This window comes from Macaca nemestrina, chromosome 16 (genome assembly GCF_043159975.1).
Source record: "Macaca nemestrina isolate mMacNem1 chromosome 16, mMacNem.hap1, whole genome shotgun sequence".
NCBI lineage: Eukaryota > Metazoa > Chordata > Mammalia > Primates > Cercopithecidae > Macaca > Macaca nemestrina.
Window position 1 is genome coordinate 15,192,382 of NC_092140.1, and position 18,883 is coordinate 15,211,264.

The 18,883-nt window shown below is 48.6% G+C and overlaps 1 protein-coding gene across 6 annotated transcripts in view; it reads left to right on the top strand.

Moving 5' to 3' along the window:
* Positions 1-18,883, top strand: part of LOC105477666 (serine/threonine kinase 24) — a 129,754-nt gene that overhangs the window by 48,034 nt on the left and 62,837 nt on the right. For 5 of the 6 annotated variants that reach the window (XM_071081107.1, XM_011734301.3, XM_011734283.3 and 2 more), the window contains exon 2: positions 13,900-14,130. In XM_071081107.1, coding sequence (XP_070937208.1) covers positions 13,900-14,130 — 231 coding nt within the window. Of the gene's footprint in view, positions 1-11,453; positions 11,582-13,899; positions 14,131-18,883 lie in introns of those variants that run through there. The other variant, XM_011734292.2, reaches the window with a different exon arrangement.

Below are 18,883 nucleotides of genomic sequence, written 5' to 3' on the forward strand. Positions count from 1 at the left end.
GGCATGTGTGTGGGATGGGTGTGTGGTGGGTATGGGATGTGTGTGGGGGATGGGTGTGTGGTGGGTATGGCATGTGTGTGGGATGGGTGTGTGGTGTGTGGGATGGGTGTGTGGTGGGTATGGGATGTGTGTGAGGGGTGGGGGTGTGGTGGGTATGGCATGTGTGTGGGATGGGTGTGTGGTGTGTGTGGGATGGGTGTGTGGTGGGTATGGGATGTGTGTGTGGGATGGGTGTGTGGTGGGTATGGCATGTGTGTGGGATGGGTGTGTGGTGTGTGTGGGATGGGTGTGTGGTGGGTATGGGATGTGTGTGTGGGATGGGTGTGTGGTGGGTATGGCATGTGTGTGGGATGGGTGTGTGGTGTGTGTGGGATGGGTGTGTGGTGTGTGTGGGATGGGTGTGTGGTGGGTATGGGATGTGTGTGTGGGATGGGTGTGGTGGGTATGGTATGTATGGGATGGGTGTGTGGTGGGTATGGGATCTGTGTGGTGGGTGTGTGGTGGGTGTGGGATGTGTGTGGTGGGTATGGGATGTGTGTGAGGGGTGGGGGTGTGGTGGGTATGGCATGTGTGTGGGATGGGTGTGTGGTGTGTGTGGGATGGGTGTGTGGTGGGTATGGGATGTGTGTGTGGGATGGGTGTGTGGTGGGTATGGCATGTGTGTGGGATGGGTGTGTGGTGTGTGTGGGATGGGTGTGTGGTGTGTGTGGGATGGGTGTGTGGTGGGTATGGGATGTGTGTGTGGGATGGGTGTGGTGGGTATGGTATGTATGGGATGGGTGTGTGGTGGGTATGGGATCTGTGTGGTGGGTGTGTGGTGGGTGTGGGATGTGTGTGGTGGGTATGGGATGGGTCTGTGTGGGATGGGATGGGTGTAGGTGGGTGTGGGATGGGCGTGCACCATCAGTTACTAGTTGCTGAAGTTATCTCGCAAGGTGGTGGAGAGGGGTTGCCCTCCTGTCGTGGAGAAGAGAGGTGGGAGAGGTAAAAGATGAAGAAGGTGAGGTGCTGGGAGGTGCTGGAGGTGCCCCCTCCTCTGCACTGATGTGATCTTTTTCCCTCAGGTGTAGAAAGGTGGACGTGACCCAGGATAAAAGGAGTTTTCCAGGCATCACTACTGGCATTGTGACTTCTGCAGAGCCTGGGGCAAATCTCCTAGACTAGACTGGTGGTCCTCAACCTTGGCCACATGTGGGAGTCTCTGGTTAGCTTAACTAAGCTAATGAGGGATGTGTCCCTTCCCAAAGATTCTGTTTGAATCGATCCAGACTGAGGCTGGGACATGGAGCTGCTGAGGAGGCTGCCCACACGCAGCCCAGGTGGAGAATCCCAGCCCCACGCAGCAGGGAGGGTGGGCCCTGGGAGGGCGCTGGCCTCACGATCACAGAGCAGGTAGTTTCCAAAGTGTCTTTCTCCTGGCGCAGTGTCCTGCATCTGCAGTTCCAGCTCACCTCTAACAGAGCAGAGGCCGCTGTGGGGACGATAGGCACCATTGGGCAGTTAGTGGTGTCTAGCCAAAAACCCATTAATAACATCTGCACCTTCAAAGGGTGAAGGTGGAGTGAGGAGGAGAACAGGCATTCAAATTTGTTCCTTGGCTTCAAGAGGAGCCCTGATGTCCTGAGTCAGCACTGGTGTGAAAGCCAGTCCTGACCTTAAACTTCTTATCAAGTCAAAATCAGGAGCTTGATGTTTCTCCTGTTCTGTTTATATCAAAAGGTGTCTAGGGTTGGCTGGTGTGTGGAGCCCCAGGATCCGACTGGGGGGAGTCCCTAAGGTGTGATGCTGTCCTGATAGTGGAAAGCCCTGGGCGCTTCCCAGAGCAACGGAGGAGGCCAGGGATGCGCCATCCTAGATTGGGTTTTGACCATGACAGGTTTTTGATGACAACTGCTGGCTGGAAAACTTTCCAGAAAAGAGCACTTGGTTTTTATTTAGTCTTTCTCGTTTGGTTTATAAACTTTCCATTGGCCTTTTCTGTACATATCCCTGCATGTATAGATATTTTATAAAAAGGGCAGCTTGATTTCCCGATTTTGGGAGGGTGTATTGGAAAGACCCTGATAAAGAGTGAGCTTTAAACTGGTTAGAATGAAAGAAGACCTTTATGGATGAATAGGCTTGCTTTAGGCAAATTGTTCGCTATTCCTTTCAGCACAGAAAGCCGCTTCACATTTAATGACCAGGTTAATTTGATGAGATGGGTTTCCAGGGTATTTTGTTTGTTTGCAATTAGCTTTAGGATTTCTTACTTAGGGGAAGAATAATCTGTATTAAAGAATAGGAGATTGACCTAAAGTTCAGCCATACTAAAAAATTACTCTCGTTTTTACTCTTTGGGGACCCTGTTGTGTTGTGTTGTACCTGGTGTGTTCTCAGTTAAGAGTTTTGGCCAGCAAGTTAATGATTTCCAAAAACGTCTCCAAAATTGAGTGCTGTTTTAAAGATGACCTCCCATGGTCTTCAGTGTGCTTGCTGAAGAGTCTATGCCAACTCTGGTGAAGGTGGTGGCAGTTCACCACGTTGCTGGCAGACAACGTGGTTTGATCGCCGACAGACATGTGAGGTCATTGTCCATTTGACTGAGAAGCTAAGAACTTGTTGGAGGTCGTGCAGCAGCGCACCACAGCTTTTCATTCCAGAGCCTGGGATTCTTCTTTTGTGCCCTCGTGTTGTATGTTGCTGTCAGAGCTCAGGAGACAGTGAAGGGTGTGCTCAGTGTTCGGAGTCAGATGGCCGTGGGTTCCTGTTCAGGCCCTGTGCCTGAAGACAAGTCACCTAAAAGTCAGAAAATGGAGCCCATGCCTCCTCCGTAGAGGGCACCCGGGCATGACAGTAGCTTTGCTTACGGCGTCATTCTGCCCAGGCCACATCCAAGACCATATCCAAGAGAAGAGTCATTGTCTCTGACTGCAGCTGTCACCTAATCTGTGACACTGAGAAGGCCAGGAGCTCTGGGAATCTAGTTCTTTATGGGTGTGTATACGGAGCTGCCTTAAGTATTCCAGGTGTTTTGCAAGACCTTCTCTTAGATTCAGTTAAGTTTCTGCTCAAATTGTTAGGATTTCTCTTGCTCTGGAAGTATGTGTGTGTTTCTGTCTGGGAGCCACAGACAGACACTGTCGTGTCTGGTCCTCTTGACAGGTTGTGTGTGTGTGTGTGTGTGTGCGCGCGCGCGTGTGAGCACCCACATACAGGGCCAGTACCTTTTGCCTTCTTTCTTTGCCATCATTTTTCCTGCAATGGGTCTCTTGTCTGACGTCGGCTTCCTTCTCCTGGCAGTGCCTGTGGAGTAGAGCCTTCTTTCCCCGGCCCTGCAGGTAGACCCTTTCTATTTTAAGAGATTTAGTGGTTACCTTTACAAGGCAATTTAAAGGTCCATGGATTTCTGCAAATTCTGGTCGCCATGATCTTGCCTCTGTGGTTCCCAGCTTCATTTCTTAGACCTGGGAGCCTTGGGTAGGGTCATTGCATGAATGGCCGAATGCGTCTTCTGGAAGCCTTGTGTTAGGACCCCAACCACACCCATCCCCGGGCCTACAGGGCCCGCTGGCACCCCCCGTTTGGTGGTTTGTTAGTCTTTTCCTCACCTCAGCCTCAGCGACCAAGGATCTCTTTCCACCAGTCAAAAAATGGTGTCACCTTGAGAATTTTCTGTGAAGGGACTCATCTGTGTGTGACCTTTGCCGCTTGTAGACAATATTAAGAAGCTGGATGACAAGAGGGTAAGTGGGGGGATTAGAAAGGAGCTTTGGGGTTTAGATTCACAAGCTCAGTGTGACCTCAGTGCGAAGGGCAGTGGGTCGTCCCCAGTTTTAAGCAGTGAAGGAAACCGTGAGCTTTTAGAAAGATCAGCTCTGTCAGCAGGGCACAGGCAGGTCTTGAAGTGGATCAGTTGGAGGCTGCTGCCGTGGGGGAGGGAGGGCAAGGCAGTGACCTGGAGGGGGCTGGATGGAGAGACACTTGGGAAGAACCATGGCACGGTTTGCTTGTTGGGGTGAGAGAGGAATGGGGGTGCAGAGGTTTCCAGCTTTGGAAATGGTAGGTAGCCACACTGTTAATGATGAAACGTGGGGTGGGGGGCCTGGGCGAGGGTATGGAAGGGTGAGCTGGAATGGTAGCCGCTAGCACGTGTCTGTGGGTGGTAGAACCAGACAGGCCAGCATGTAGGTTTTCACCTGCCTGCCCAGTTGGCCAAATCGGTGGCGACTGGCTGGGGTGAGTAGGTTCTGAGGCTCAGTTCAGCTCTAGGAGAGAGTTTGTGATTCGTTAGAGATGCTTGCCAGGGCCAGAGTGGAGGAGAGTCCGTGCCTGCAGCCAACTCCCCTTCCCTGCTCCAGTCTCAGCTTCCCTGCTCCAGTCTCAGCTTCCCTGCTCCAGTCTCAGCTTCCCTGCTCCAGTCTCAGCTTCCCTGCTCCAGTCTCAGCTTCCCTCCAGCGTCCTCTTGCCCGTTCCTGTAGGGATAGTGGTGTGAGAAGTACGGGGTATTACAGCACATCACCCTCAGTTTCTTTTTGTTTTCGTGGAAAAGCATAGAGAAGCTTGGTTTCAACCAGAGTAGTTGAGTGTGGTTTGACTGTGCAAGTGGTACATTTGGAGCTGAGTAACTCTGAAAGTTGATTAGTAATGCCACATGCATTTTTCATTGCCAGAAATGATCAAAAGAAGATGATGACAGCTATTCAGGTTTAAAAATATAAAATACTTAACTCATCATAGAACAATTCTAACGAATTCTTTCAAGGGATCATGGAGTATAATGAAGTGTTGTGTTGTATTGTGGAATGACCCTGCTTCTGAGCTGCAGAAGGGCGGAGCTTCGAAATTCTCTTGGTACATCTCGAGTGGGTGACAGTAACTTCGCACTTGGGTTTTCTCCTCGAAGGAGCCGGAACCCTGGAGGCCAGGCTGGAGTTGCTGGTTTTGCCCCCCTCGTACACTGGGCTGAGGGGACCATGTTTTGTGAGATGAGAGGGAGCAGGAAAACACCCACCTTCTGGGGTTCTCATTGGGCGCAGAATCAGTCTGTGAATCAGGAGACACCTCCATTTGTCTTTCTCATTCATTGAGGGTTTTCACCTTGCAAGGTAGGTGTGGTCATGACACTGGCAGGGCAAACCCCCAGGTCATGCGTAGTCTGTGAAGGGAGCCCGAGACTGATGGCCCCTGGCCTGTCCAGGGCCTCCCGGAGCAGAGGACCACCTTGGGCTGACCTGCACATCCTCATGAATGAGAGTCTGGTGGCCCAGTGGGAACCCAGGGGTGGGCCTGGTGGAGACGGCTCTCCAGCTTTGTGGAGGTCTGATTTTTAGTCTAGGGAGCTGTGGCTGAGGAGACCATCCCCCTGCAGAGCTCTCATTTTGCTTTCTGCCATTGAGTCAGGCCCAGAGAGGTACAGGAGCTGGGGTGTGGGGGTGGGGGCCGCAAGAGGACAGCGTGAACTTGGCTGCAGTCACAGTAGGGGACATTTGTTCCAATAAAGCGGTTGATGACTCTGTCCCTCCCCTTGTTTTGGGATTTTCAACTGTGTGCCTCTGAACCCCTCTGGTCTCCCGTGGCCGCTGGCTCCGCATCTGTGGCTGGGTGGTGCTGGCCAGGCAGTGCTGGGCACCCCCTACCTCCTTTGTGGCTCACACTGTCCCAGTCCCGTATCCTCTGCATCCAGGCGGCTCTGCCTCTCGAACTGTGTTTGGCCATTCCTCAGAAAAGCCTCCCTGCTCAGGTTTGCCTGCACAGCCTGTGTGCCCTCCCCAGTCTTTCAAGGCACAGGGACATATGGAGGTGGGCCCAGAGAAGAGCGGGGAAGGGGTTGCCGTTGGCCTGTGGGAGAGTTACCCAGGTGTGGGCACAGCCTCTGTGACAGGGCTCCCCTGGATGCTCTTGATTCTGACCTGGTCTTTTCAGGTCTTAACTTTCGTCCTCACTGGTGGCCTGCGGAGCGTGTTTCCTGGCACCCTGCCCCTGTGCAGGCCACATGTTCACACTGCTCTAATGGGACTGGGGTCTTGGCCACTGGGATCAGATGTCCTCTCCATCTCTGGGCTTCTTAGATGAAGTGGAGGGAGAAGGGCAGACCTTTTTTTTTTTTTTTGGGTATAGTTGAGGTCTCGCTTTGTTGCCTAGGCTGGTCCCACACTCCTTATCTCAAGTGATCCGCGGGCCTCCCAAAGTGCTGGGATTACAGGTGTAAGCCACCATGCCCGACTCTGCTGTGTGCACACATACATGGATCCTCTGATTTTTCAGTTATTCTCAGTGGCTGGCCATTCCCTGTGAAGAGTGATAGGCCCACATCTACACAAAATGGAAATAAACTCCAAAAGGATGCTGATGAAAATTACAAAACAAATCTCTACTTCCGAGTGTATACAGATTTATGTCACTACCTTTTGTCAGGGAATCTGACGCAAACACAGAGTGACCGTGTGGGCATGTTGTCCTCACATGGGGTCAGTATCAGCAGGCCCATTTCCACCTGTCAAGCGTCTCATGCAAATGCGCCTGTGGACAGCGGTCTTGCGTATCTGAATAACATATTCCACACCCGCACCACTGGGATGGGCCCTGAAGCTGACGAGCAAATTCCAGGAAGCCATCTGTGGTCCTTTCCAATCACGTTTCCCAAGTTTTGACCAGGAGCTGACAGGCACACACTCACTCCCCGCCACAGCAGAAATGCACAACCCGGGTTTCTTAAAACACAAAATTTAAAAAGAAGTAAAGGCAACCTAATTAAGCAGCAGAAGACAGGTTAAATAAACTCTAATGCAGCCATATAATGGAATATTTGCTTTTTTGGTTTCTAATGACATGGTCTCAAGCCTAGTACAGTGAGGAGGCAGGAGCTTGCTGGCTAGGTTCAAACCCCTCCTCCGCCCTCTGCCAGCGATGGGACCAAGGGCAAGATACTCAACATCTCTTGTGCTCAGTTTTCTCATCTGTAAAATGGTAGACAGAAGTACTTTCCTCTTAGCTCTGTCATGAGAATGTGCTGAGACAGTTCATGTAAAGCTCCTGACCCAGCGCGTGGAACAAGTGCACCCTCAATAAACCCACTCCTACGAGGCTGGCCACACGCTGTGTGCACTGCAGGGAGAAAACGCCTGAGTCATATTACACTAAGACAACAATTTTGCATCCACGAAAAAAAATACATACAGCTTGACAAAGCATCTGTTCACAGAAATGACTGAGAGAAAACAGGACCAAAATTGTCTAAAAACTGGAAAAAGCAAAGACCTATTTTGAAAGCCCCTTTCACCCCAGCATACTGCCAGTGCCCCTCCCTCCACTGCACGCCAGCCACCATCCCTCACCCCGCTCAGCTTTCCAGCTGACCACCCCTGACCTATCCAACCAAAGCCTGTCCTTCAGGCGGGGCGTGCTGGCTCTTAACCCTGAGGCCCCCCAAAATGGAAAGCTGGGCTTTTTCTTAAAATTCTTGGGGAGATTTTAGGGAATTGGAAAGTTGGTGAGTAGAGAACTCAGTATTCAAGTGCCTTCTATTCAGACCCTGCCTGGGATGTGTCGGACACCTCCACGAGAAGGTGTTGGATCCTCACTCTCACTTGCACTTAATGCAGAGGTGGATGCTATTATTTATCATCTTTTTATCCCTGAACCCTTCCCTCAGAGGAGAAAGCCAGGGCTCATGAGTGTGAGGCAGCTTGTGGGGCTCGAGGCTCTGTGAGCTCGGGAAAGGGAAGTTACCCCCTTGCGCTTCCCTTGGTCATTAGAGAAGCCGATCCTCCTGCCTGTCCTAGAGTGGTGATCCCGGCTCCACTGTAGGAACAAGACATCTAATCGATATTTTCGAGTGCTGAGTCCAGGGCCTGAGGAGGGGTTGCTGTGTGCAGGCTGCCCCCAGCCCCTCCCCCATCCCCCAGTCTTGTTGCCCTAGGGGAGGTGACTTTGGAGGGGAATATTGTGGGGGTGTCTCTGTGTCCTGACCTCCCCCTGCTTCGGAAAAGGCCGAGCTCCTGGGTGTCCTGATTCTCCTGCCTGGCCCTGGCTTAGGCTTTGCTTCCTTTTAGGCGGGGGCAGAGGGGGTGAGGGGCTACAGGCCTTTCTAATCTGAGGCCATAGCCGGCGCTCAGTTCAGCCCAAACCCTTCTGAAAAGTAAATTATCAAGATGGCTGGCAGAATTGTGCCTTTTCTGCCAAGGAAATCTACGTTCCTCGGTGAATAAATTCTGGCAGCAGAATCTCGAGGTTCTTATTTGAAATAGGCCCTCTTTGGCATTGGTTTTTCTTCTGGCCATGGGGGACACGGTATGGTAATGAACCTATGCAAGAAGTGCCAGAGGGCAGGGCTGCCCGCTTGGGGAACCCTGCCTTATTGAGTGCCCTGGTGCCCTGGCCTCAGCAGATGGCTCCCTGCTTGCCAGGGGTAATTTTTAGCCTGGTGTGCAGCTGCTGACACAGAGGCCAGGGGTTCTGAAAGATGCTGCACTTGAGCAGATTGAGACAATGCAGTGACCCCTTATTGTACGGGTGCCATACGCCTCTAAAGGTCTTTTGGGATGATTGTAAAAAAGTGAAAATAGCTGTTTTCTAAGCAGTCTTGGTGCAGGCAAAAGGAAAACGGGCAGGTTACTAAAACATTCCAGAATCTGGAATATCTGCCTCCCGCCACGCTGCCCATAGACGCTTTTCTCCTGCAGTGGTTTCTGTGAATTCTATTATCTGTTGTTGTATAAGAAACCAAGAAACCACTGTAGCACTTGGCGACCTAAAACAATAACAGTTTAGCATTTCTCACCATTCCTTGGGGTGAACGGGTGGTTTTTCCGCCAGCCTGGCTGAGGCACGTTCGTGTGGCTGTGGCCAGCTGGAGAGTGTCTGAGGCCTGGGTTTAGCAGGGGCAGCGAGGAAGGCTGGACGTCTCACCCCAGGTCTAGCAGTTGGCTGCGTGTTTAGCCAGTGCCTTGGCTCCTCCATGTGGCCTCTCTAGTGGCCAGAACAGGCCTCTTCACGTGCTGCTGATGGAGGCCTTCCAAGAGGCAGAGCAAACGCTGCGGGGCCCCTTGAGGCTTGACCTTGGAGATGGTACACCAGCTCAGGAACCACAGACCAGGTGATTCAAGGTGTGGGCTGCTCTTATGGGAGTAGCGGGCAAAGTCTTGTGGGGGGGTGTAGACACAAGGGGTGGGTTATTAGTGCCATTATTGTAACAATCCACAAGGTTGCCTTCCGGTCCCCAGGGTTCATGTCCCTTACACATGCGAGAGAGACTCTTCCCTCCAGCATCTCCCCACTTCCCTCCTGGCACGGCGTCCGAATCAAGGTCTGCGTGCCCTGCCTGCTTTGGGCTGGGTGTGGATGGGCTGCCAGCTCTTGATTCAGAGAGCCTCAGCTCAACAAGAGTTGTGGGACAGGAAGAGTGGGCCAGCCGCAGAGACTCCTCTTCAAAGAGGGCAGGGATGGAGGCATCTCACAACAGATGGGCCGCAGCAGTTCTGACCTAGAGCCAAGCATGGGCTCTCAGGGCCTCTGCTGGGGCAGTGCCCAGCTTCTAGCATCAGTTTTTGTATTAGTTGCCTATTGTTGAGTAGCAAGCCAACCAAAACCGAGTGGCCAAAACAGCAGGCTCACGATTTCTCGTGATTCTGTGGATTGAGCAGTTCTGCTGGCCTTTTCTGGGCTCTCTCTAGTCAGCTAATGGCATGGTTGAGGCCAGGTGGCCCAGGATGACTTGAGGCACATCCTGGGACCTCAGCTGGGGTCCAGGAAGTGGGCAGATGTCATTGTCTTTCTGACCACACCATTTTCGATTGCCTGCTTTCCCCTGCCCTCTGCTTTACCGCAGAGGGTCACGTCCCTCTGCGGAGGGAGCTCTGCGAGTCCTCTTGGGGCCTTGCTTAGATTATATTCATCAGAACACAAAGCAAGACTAGCCACGGAGGCAGCCACTGTCTCTTGCTGGGGGGAGTGTCCAAGTCACACTCATAGGGTTGTGGACCCAGAGAGGTGGGATTTGTGGGTGGTTCTTTTTGTAACTGTCTCCCACAGGGTCAGCAACATGGTAAGAGTTTGGATACATTCTTGTTGCCTACTTTTAAAATTAAGTCTCAGAAAGCAAAGGCCACTGTTTTCTTAGTATGGGAGCAGGACGGTTACTGGAGGGGGGTGATCAGCTGACCTAGCATGATGGTGTTTTAGTGGCATGTCCCTTGTGGGGGCTGCCTGGCCTCCTGTCCCAGCCTGTGCCGAGCGGTGGTTCTCCAGGTGTGGTCCCTGGACCAGCAGCATCTCCCTCCCACCCCGGGAATCCAATTCTTGGGCCCACCCCTAGTTGACTGAATCAGAAACTCTTGGTGGGGTGGGGCTCTGTGGCCTTCCAGGGGAATGTGAGGCTCACCCAGGTCTGAGAATCACCGCTCCCAGGAATGACAGTGCTAACCGGCTCTCCTGACCTCAGGAAGGCAGGCTCTTACCACCCTTCTCACCCATGTCAGCAGGGCTGCCCCTTCCCTCCAGGGCCCCCTGTCTGTGTGTAGGATAGCCTTTGAGGTGTCTCATCTGTGTCCTGTTCAAGCCAGGGTGAGTCTGGGGTTTTCTTATTGCTCAGGGGACATTTCCTGACCACAGTCCCATGCCATTTGTTATACCCGGGCACAGGAGTGTAGAGGTGCATGAGACACAGCCCCTGACTCCTCAGCTTGCAGCTGAACAAAGGAGACAGCGCAGAGCAGAGGGCGACTGTGGGACGACAGTCCAGCAGGGGAAGCGGCGAATTCCGTGCACACATGTTGAGCTTGAAATGTCTGGGTAGAAAGAGAGAATGTCTGGGAAGCAGCTGGTCCGGGGGTTCCTGTTCAGAAGGCAGGCCTGAGCTAGCGCTTTGAAAGCTGTCATGTACATGAGTCTTGATCACAGCCTTTCCTTCAAGGTGGTGATTGACCAGAATCCATTGGGGTGTTTTAAAAACATGGGTTATTCACCTTGTTCTCTTCTGAACTCCCATATATTTCTGCAAGAATGTCAGATGTCCCAGGTTTGGGAAACGAGGGCCCCAGACCCTGAAACACTGGGCATCTGTGGGGAGAAGGAGTAGAGGCCCAGGCTGGGACCTGGAGTAAGGGCCAGACAAGGTGGAGTCAAGGTGGAATCTCTGTGAAGATCTTTCTGGAACTAGGGGGACTGGAAGAAGCCAGCGGGAGCAGGGCTGTGGATGCTGAAGGACTGGAAAGTTACCCAGAGGAGGGGGAGGGCGTGGTTGACGAGGCTCAGACACGACACTGCAGCACTGGTGACCGGAGCCAGAGCGGAGCCAGGCTGCAGTGGTGGGGAGGACCAGGCAGGTCCAGATGACTTTGACGGGACTCCAGAGGAAGGAGAGGGTGGAGGAGGAGGGCTTATGGGTTAGGGAGGGTGCTGTCGTTTGTTTTAAATGGGAGAAACTGGAGCATGTTGCCAAGGGCAGAGAGCCAGCAGAGGGGTGAATGGAAGAAGGAGCCGAGAAGGGGTTTACTGACGAAGCCGTATCCTGGAGGAGAGAAGGATGGACTCCAGAGCCCAGCTTTGGGGACTGGCCTTGAATAAAAGGAGGGCCGCCCTACCTCACCCTGGAGGGAGCACGGTAAGGGAGAGGGCATGAAAGCAACGAAGATAGTAGCTGCCGAAAACGGGGTATGTTTCATTATAGCTAAAAAAGGAGATGAGCGCTGCTTCCCCCGCATCCCCAAAAGCTTCTCATCCCAGCAGCTTGTGTTAGAGGAGGTGGAGGTGCAGGCTCAAGGCCACGTGCAGGGTGAGTCAGATGGGAGGTACCCACCCGGGCATTCTGTGGCATTCCCAAAAGTGACTGGTGATACTCAACTGGGGTATTGACAAGCTTGAACATAGGAAGAGGAGGATATTGTAGGGCTGCTCACTAGCTCCGAAAACAGTCTTCACTTGAGGAAATTATCCTGGGCTCTGACTGTGGGTCATTGGCTATCTTGGTAAACCCAGGGGTCTTGGACTATGTTTTTAAAACCTGTAAGTACACAGCCAGGCTTCCTCCTAAGTATGACTGTCTTAAGATGTTTGAAATGTAGTGCCATGACTGAAAACAGTTTAGCAACTGTTCAGGAAAAAAAATTAAATGCCTCTTGATTAATCACCCAATTGATATGTTTAGTGAAGTACTTTAAGTGGAAACGAAGTTGGATAGATAGTTTCATTTTTAACACAACGGACGTTTGTGTAGCTTTTTAGGAGCCAAGGGGGATCATGGCTAAAACTGTAGTCCTTGTAATCCCTGGCAGCTCGTTAGACCTCAGATTACGCTGGCCATGACCTTCCGGTGTGGGCCGAGCGCTCAGTGCCTGGCCTCTGGCCTGTCCTGCTCTCTTGGTAACCCCAGGATGCGTTTCCCATTGGGTACATGTCCAGCACACAAGCCTTACTTGGTTCATTTTGTACTAAGATGGTTGGTGGGTTTTGTGAGCTTTTGTGTTGTTTGATGTGCAGCCTCAAACCAACATGGGGCAGGGGCACTGCTCCCCTGTGTGCAGGAGGTCACTGTGGCTATCTGCTCATGTGTCATTGTCATGATATGTGCGTTGTTGCCATGGTGGACACGCTGTAGCACAGTAAGGCCTGCAAACCAGAAATGGGCTGACTGGCTTTCAGCAGTTCTCTTGGAGAGTAGCTGCTCGGAACTCAGTGTGTCTCACCTTGGAGAGCTGTGGCTGGGTAGCCCCTGATGGCCCCGGAGGCTGGCCTCACTCATGATGCACTGCAGTTGCCATAGTGCTGTGTGTGTGACCCACCTCACATGCACTGCTCTGTGGATACCCTCTTCTGTGTCATCTTTCTTCTCGTTCTCTTTCTTTACCTCCTTCTCAGGCCTCCCCGTCCTCCCTGTGTGCTTGTTGCTTTCCCTAGTAGTTCAGCTTCTTCAAAGGACTGACAGATTTGGAGGGTTGGCCTGGCATTCTCTTCCCTATGGACCATTTCTGAGGGAAGATGTGTCTGCAGCGGTGGCAGTTCTTAGAGTCCTTCCTTGCTCTGTGGGGTTCCAGGCTATTGCTTGTCACCAGGGTGCCATTGGCATTTTGGGCTGTGCAGTTATTTGTGGGGAGATGTGCAGCGTCCCTGTCTTGCCTTGCTAAACGTCAGGATCGCTTCTCAGTTTCCTGACAGACAGGCCCTGTGGAGGACCGGTTACTGCCCCCCTTGAGAACTCGGCTGTTCACACGACTCTGTACCGTGTAGCTGTTAGGATGAGAGCTTGAACTCTGACAGCTAGCCTTCTTGGAACTGTATACTACATATGTGTGTGTAACTAATCAGGTGGTTAAGAGCTTTTAGAGGCTATTTCCGGGGTACAGCGTTTATGTGAGAAAAGGAAACAGGCTGCTTATTGTTTTCTGGAATCTGGTTAGATTGTTACCGTTTTGGGGAAGGCAGTACTACTCATGAAGAGGCATACTTACGGTATACATTTGTTTTCTATTCTGTGATATAGCTGGTTAACATTTTAGTAAAAATCCATTTGAATTCCGGAACTTGTGGGGATTGGGTGGGGAGAAAAGTGAATTTTTGCTTAGACAAGAGTGATTTTTCATTAAATCTATGTATCCTAACATGTTCAAATAAGCGCTTAGATTTTAATTTACTCTCATTATACAATAGTTGGCATCTTTTCCATGTTTTCTAATCTAGCTGGGTAATTGTTCTTACTGGATGCTTGCTCTCTTTCATAGTCTGATGCGCATGTGTAGGTGAGACCTAGGAATCTTACGCCCTGACCCTGCAGAGCTGTGGTCACCACCAGCCTGATGGCTGGACAGAGAAAATAGATGAGTCCCTGGAAGACTGTGTGGTCTATAACATTACATATAAAATGACAAAGGAGTTGTGGTGCTGTGAGGGACTGAAGTTTCCCTTTTCTCTTCCTTCTCTCTACAGAACCTAAAGGCAGATCCAGAAGAGCTTTTTACAAAACTAGAGAAAATTGGGAAGGGCTCCTTTGGCGAGGTGTTCAAAGGCATTGACAATCGGACTCAGAAAGTGGTTGCCATAAAGATCATTGATCTGGAAGAAGCTGAAGATGAGATAGAGGACATTCAACAAGAAATCACAGTGCTGAGTCAGTGTGACAGTCCATATGTAACCAAATATTATGGATCCTATCTGAAGGTAAGGCTTAAAATAATGTGCTTTTCATTCTGCAGCACTTGGCTGAGGTGCAAGCAGGGGATGGGAAGGACTCTGATAAGATACAGCACAGCAGGTTTCAGAGCAAGGAGAAACGTTTTGACCTTCGTGATCAAAAGAACCTGACTTCAATGGTTCTGTCATCTCAAATGTCACCTATAGAAATATTTGTGGTGAAAGTGTTTGATGTTATAATTCTCTTTTGAACAAGAAAGAGTCTTTCTGAGTGGGACTTTGTCATAAAAACTGCTTCTTATTAAGTTATTATAACAGTTATTCACGTAATTTTAGGACGGCTTATGATTAGTATTAAAAACTCATACCAACTCAAGAATGTTAATCTTTTGATATTCTCAGTTACCAGCTGTGGTTTAATTTAATGCTGTTAAAAACTGCTGATGAGAATTGATGATGTTGGTTGGTTAGCTAGCTTACCCACACTTGACTTTTAAGAATGCTAGGTAAATTAGTAATTACTTAAATAAAATGGTAGTTATAATATGATACAAAAATTGTCCTGGACTGCCACTCCGTTGTGGGAAAGAATAGTATTAAATAGGATTAAAAATAGTATTAAAAATGTTTTTCTGATCCTGCATGGAACCATTTTACCATTTTAGAACAATCCTGTTACAACACTAAGAAGGCTTATGACTGTTCCTTGTGTTTCAAGTTCCTCGACATATACCTGTTTCACCGAACTTAAAAATGTTGTAACCTTTAAAATGGGGTTTTAGAAATCATAAGAATTAATGAAAAAATATGCTCTGAAATAATTATTGTGGAATACAGAACTATGAAGAAAGAAATGATGATTTTCCGGGGGGGGGCAGCGATAAACCTGGATAATTTGGGCTAGGCCTCTTCCTCTCTTGGCCTTACCCTCTAAAGTCTCTTGAGTTACAACTTGTAAGCTGCTCTGGTGTCAGAAGGGATGTGTAGGTTTTGCTTTTGTAGAAATATAATAAGTATAAGTCAGAGGATGGACAACACTGATTTACTAAAATGGATACTTAAAGGAAATCAAAATTGAGCAGTGATCCCTTTTTTATTCCTTGTGTAAAGGACGGCAGTATGTTATAGGTCAAATGTAGCGTTTTGAAATGGAAAGAGTGAGTTTTGGAGTCAGGCGTCACGGGACTTGAATCTTGTTGTCATTTACTTTGGCGTGTGGCCTTGAGTGAGTTTTCATTATTTTTTATAACTTCTCCACTTTCTTATTTGCAAAATGGAAAATTATGATAGATATCGTATGTTACAAAGATAAAACAGAATTAAGTATGTGAAAGTACCTGACATGTAGTAGGTGCTTAATGAGTATTTTCCTTCCTTGGTAGCATTTATTCATACCTCATCTCTTAAATTACCCTGGAATGAAGGTAGTTTGCAGTGAAGGTATCCATTGAGGTCAAACCAAGAAAACCAGAACCAAAGAGTGGAGGAAGAATGCCAACAAAAAGAGCAAATGTTGCTGTGATAGGGCACCCAGTTTGGGGCTTGACACAGCAAAAAGGAAAGCACTACACGTGTGACTTCCGTGGAGGAATGCCAGCATCTTCTTGATGTTAAATATCTTTTTTTTTTTTTTTTTTTTAATGAGATGGAGTCGCACTGTAACCCAGACTGGAGTGCAGTGGCGTGATCTCACCTCACTGCCCCCTCCGCCTCCTGGGTTCCAGCGATTCTCCTGCCTCAGCCTCCTGAGTAGCTGGGATTACAGGCGCTCACCACCATGCCTGGCTAATTTTTGTATTTTTAGTAGAGACGGGGTTTCACCATGTTGGCCAGGCTGGTCTTGAACTTCTGACCTCAGGTGATCCACCCACCTCAGCCTCCCAAAGTGCTGGGATTACAGGCATGAGCCACTGCATCTGGCCTCGATGTTAAATTTCGATTGAAAACAAACAGCTAAAGAAACTCAGTTTGGACTCTGTCCACTGTGCTGCCTACTATTCCCTGTGAAATGACTTTAGCAGTAGTGTTCTAGTAAATTCAGAGTTGGATTTCGTGTGGTTTGCTGATGTTGTATTTTAATATGAATTATTATTATGGTTTTGGCAAAGGAAGTGTGGAGGATCCTGACAAATACTTGGTGATTTATACCAGCTAATATTTTACTGTGGAAATTAAGGATCACTGATTCAAAACATCCTCTTCAACCTCAGCTCCTTAGCACAATTTTTACTGCATGCTGGAATGGATTGCTTTATTGTGGCCAAATAAAGTGGCCACAGTACATACCTGCACGTATCTAGAGATTCTATCCAACAGGTCCTGTTCTTGCCTGAGTTGCTAATTCTAGAACACTAGGTTCCAGATCAGCCTAACGCCTAACCTTGATCTAAGTTTGCCCCTGTATCTTGTTTAGTTATCGTAACACCAACTGCGGTAGTAAGCTCGTTAAATGTGTAATGACTCGTACATGATAGAAATGTATCTCTTCCTCACTAGTTGCCCTGATCCGTGGGCTGTTTTCCTTCAGACACGGATTCAGGAACCCAAGTTCCTTTTATCTTATTCTTTCATCTTGACAAGTGACTGTGCTCATCTGCCGTAAGTCAGCGTTGGGGGAGAAATGGAGGCTCACGTGTGGGAAGTTTTTATGTGCCCAGGCCTGGACGTAGGGCACATTATTTCTGTTCATGTTCTCCTGGCCAAAACTCAGCCACATGACCACACCTGACCCAGGGGAGGCTAAGAAATGTCACTGAATCGTGTGCTTTGTGGGAAGCGGACACAGGCTGTATGCACGGTAGGCTGGCCTTTTCAAAGTTGCTTCATCTCTGTAGGAAGTGGACTAGCTCGGGGAGTGGCCTTCAGGTGCTGATGGCCTCCGGTCAGGTGGAAAAGTGTTGATACTTCATCCAGTGCGCCTCTGTATTTTACTAAGCAGACTGTAGGGAATATCTGCCACAAGAATGCCTGGAAGAACGTGGCCATTGTGGAAAGTTGGCCCGGATTTTAAAGCCATGTGTAGGACAATTGTCTTATTTGGCTACACACATCATGAACTGCTCTTCTAAACAATAATTAACTATTATAATTGAGCAGGAGAAGAATCCAGACCTGTAATTCTGTCTGCCCATTCTTGTGGAATGGAGTGTCATGAAATTCTTTGGCCCAGGAGAGGACCCTCCTGAGTCAGAGGCCATTCTTCCATCATCTTGGTAGGTTTAGAAAGTGTGGTCCTAATGTCAAGTAGGATACAGATTAAATGGATTTGTAAGACAAATGGGTCTTTGCCACAGAGCTGGAAATAGTGCTCTGTATAGTTTTCATTGTCATTTTAAAACACTTCCTGTAGCGTTCAGAGCTAATGTTCTTAGTTCTTTAAGGGTGGTTGGAGAGAGGGCCTTAGGATTTCACCCTGTGTTAAGGGACTTTTATATAGCAGGCCAGGACAAAGAAGAGATAACCAGAAACTGTTTCTTCATTGCTGGGGTAGCTACCATTCACAGGTCTCATAATTATGTTTTGGTTCATTCCTCTAGTCTAGAAAAAGAGATTTAAAACAATAGATAAGTGGTCTAAATATTCTGAACGTTACTAAGAATCTGGTGAGTGGTGTTAATTTTGACAGTAGCAGCGATCAAGTCACAGAATTGCTTTGTAGCATGTTTGTTTCCCCTAAAGATTAAAAACAAGGACTAGAATTTAGGGAGGAGAAGGAACCATACAACAGTGATTTTTTTTTTTTTTTTTTAATATTTATGGATCTGAGGCCTGGAAAGGTCTTGAAAATGATCACAGACCATGGAAAAAACTCCACCCGTTGTAGTTTGTGTTTACTTTTTGGGAAATTAAACCAGCGGGGATACTTAACCAGAATCCTCCATGTCCCAGCCATTATACCCCTGGAGTTTTCTGCCACTGAAGTACCATCCACAAAGTCCAAATGAAACTGCCTGTGTGTGGGGTTGGGTAGATTATGGGGTAGTGTGCAGGAGGGGAGAGAGAATTTTTTGGTTTTGTATTTTAACTAGGCAGTGAAGACATGCAATTGTAACAGAGAACAGGATGGTGTGGTACAGGATTCTGACCTGTTTTCTCTCGGTGCACCATTTGCAAATGTGCATTCCCTTCAGCACTTACAAATCTCATCTGTTTTGTTTTGTTGTTTTGGGGAGCTTGCCAGCCTATCAGAGTGTCCATATTGAGATTCACTTTTAGTTATAGCCAAGATTGTAGTCTCAAATTCTAGTACAGGTACTCAACTGGTCGCCGTTTGGGCTGCTGATTTTCTGGAGGAAATGCAGATATACTTCCATGATTACTATAAAGATTAGATCATATATGTCAAGTGCTGGCAAATAGATTTTTAGAAAATGATGATTTTCCCTTATTAAAAAATTTTTAAGTTTCTGTGCCACACTCAAAATTCACAAGTCTTAAAATAGATTGTTAGCATGCTAAAAATAAGGTTTATCATTTTCTTTTATGATAAATTATTTATTCCTCTCAAACATCAAGCTGGTTTTACCAAAGCAAATCAGGTACAAGGTCTTAAAACAAACAAAAAAAAGCTGTGCTTTTCAAATTTCTTCCTTGCCATAGTAGTTTTTGTTGTAGTGTCATTATTAAAGAAACATGCCCTGTTGTCTCATTGTGGATTCAGATCCCCAACATTATTTATAAGTTTTTATCATTTCCTAAAAACTTTCTGGGTAGTTTGACCCATCAGATTCACCAGAAGACTAATATGGGAAAGTCCCTTGGTGAGTTTTAGAAAACCAAG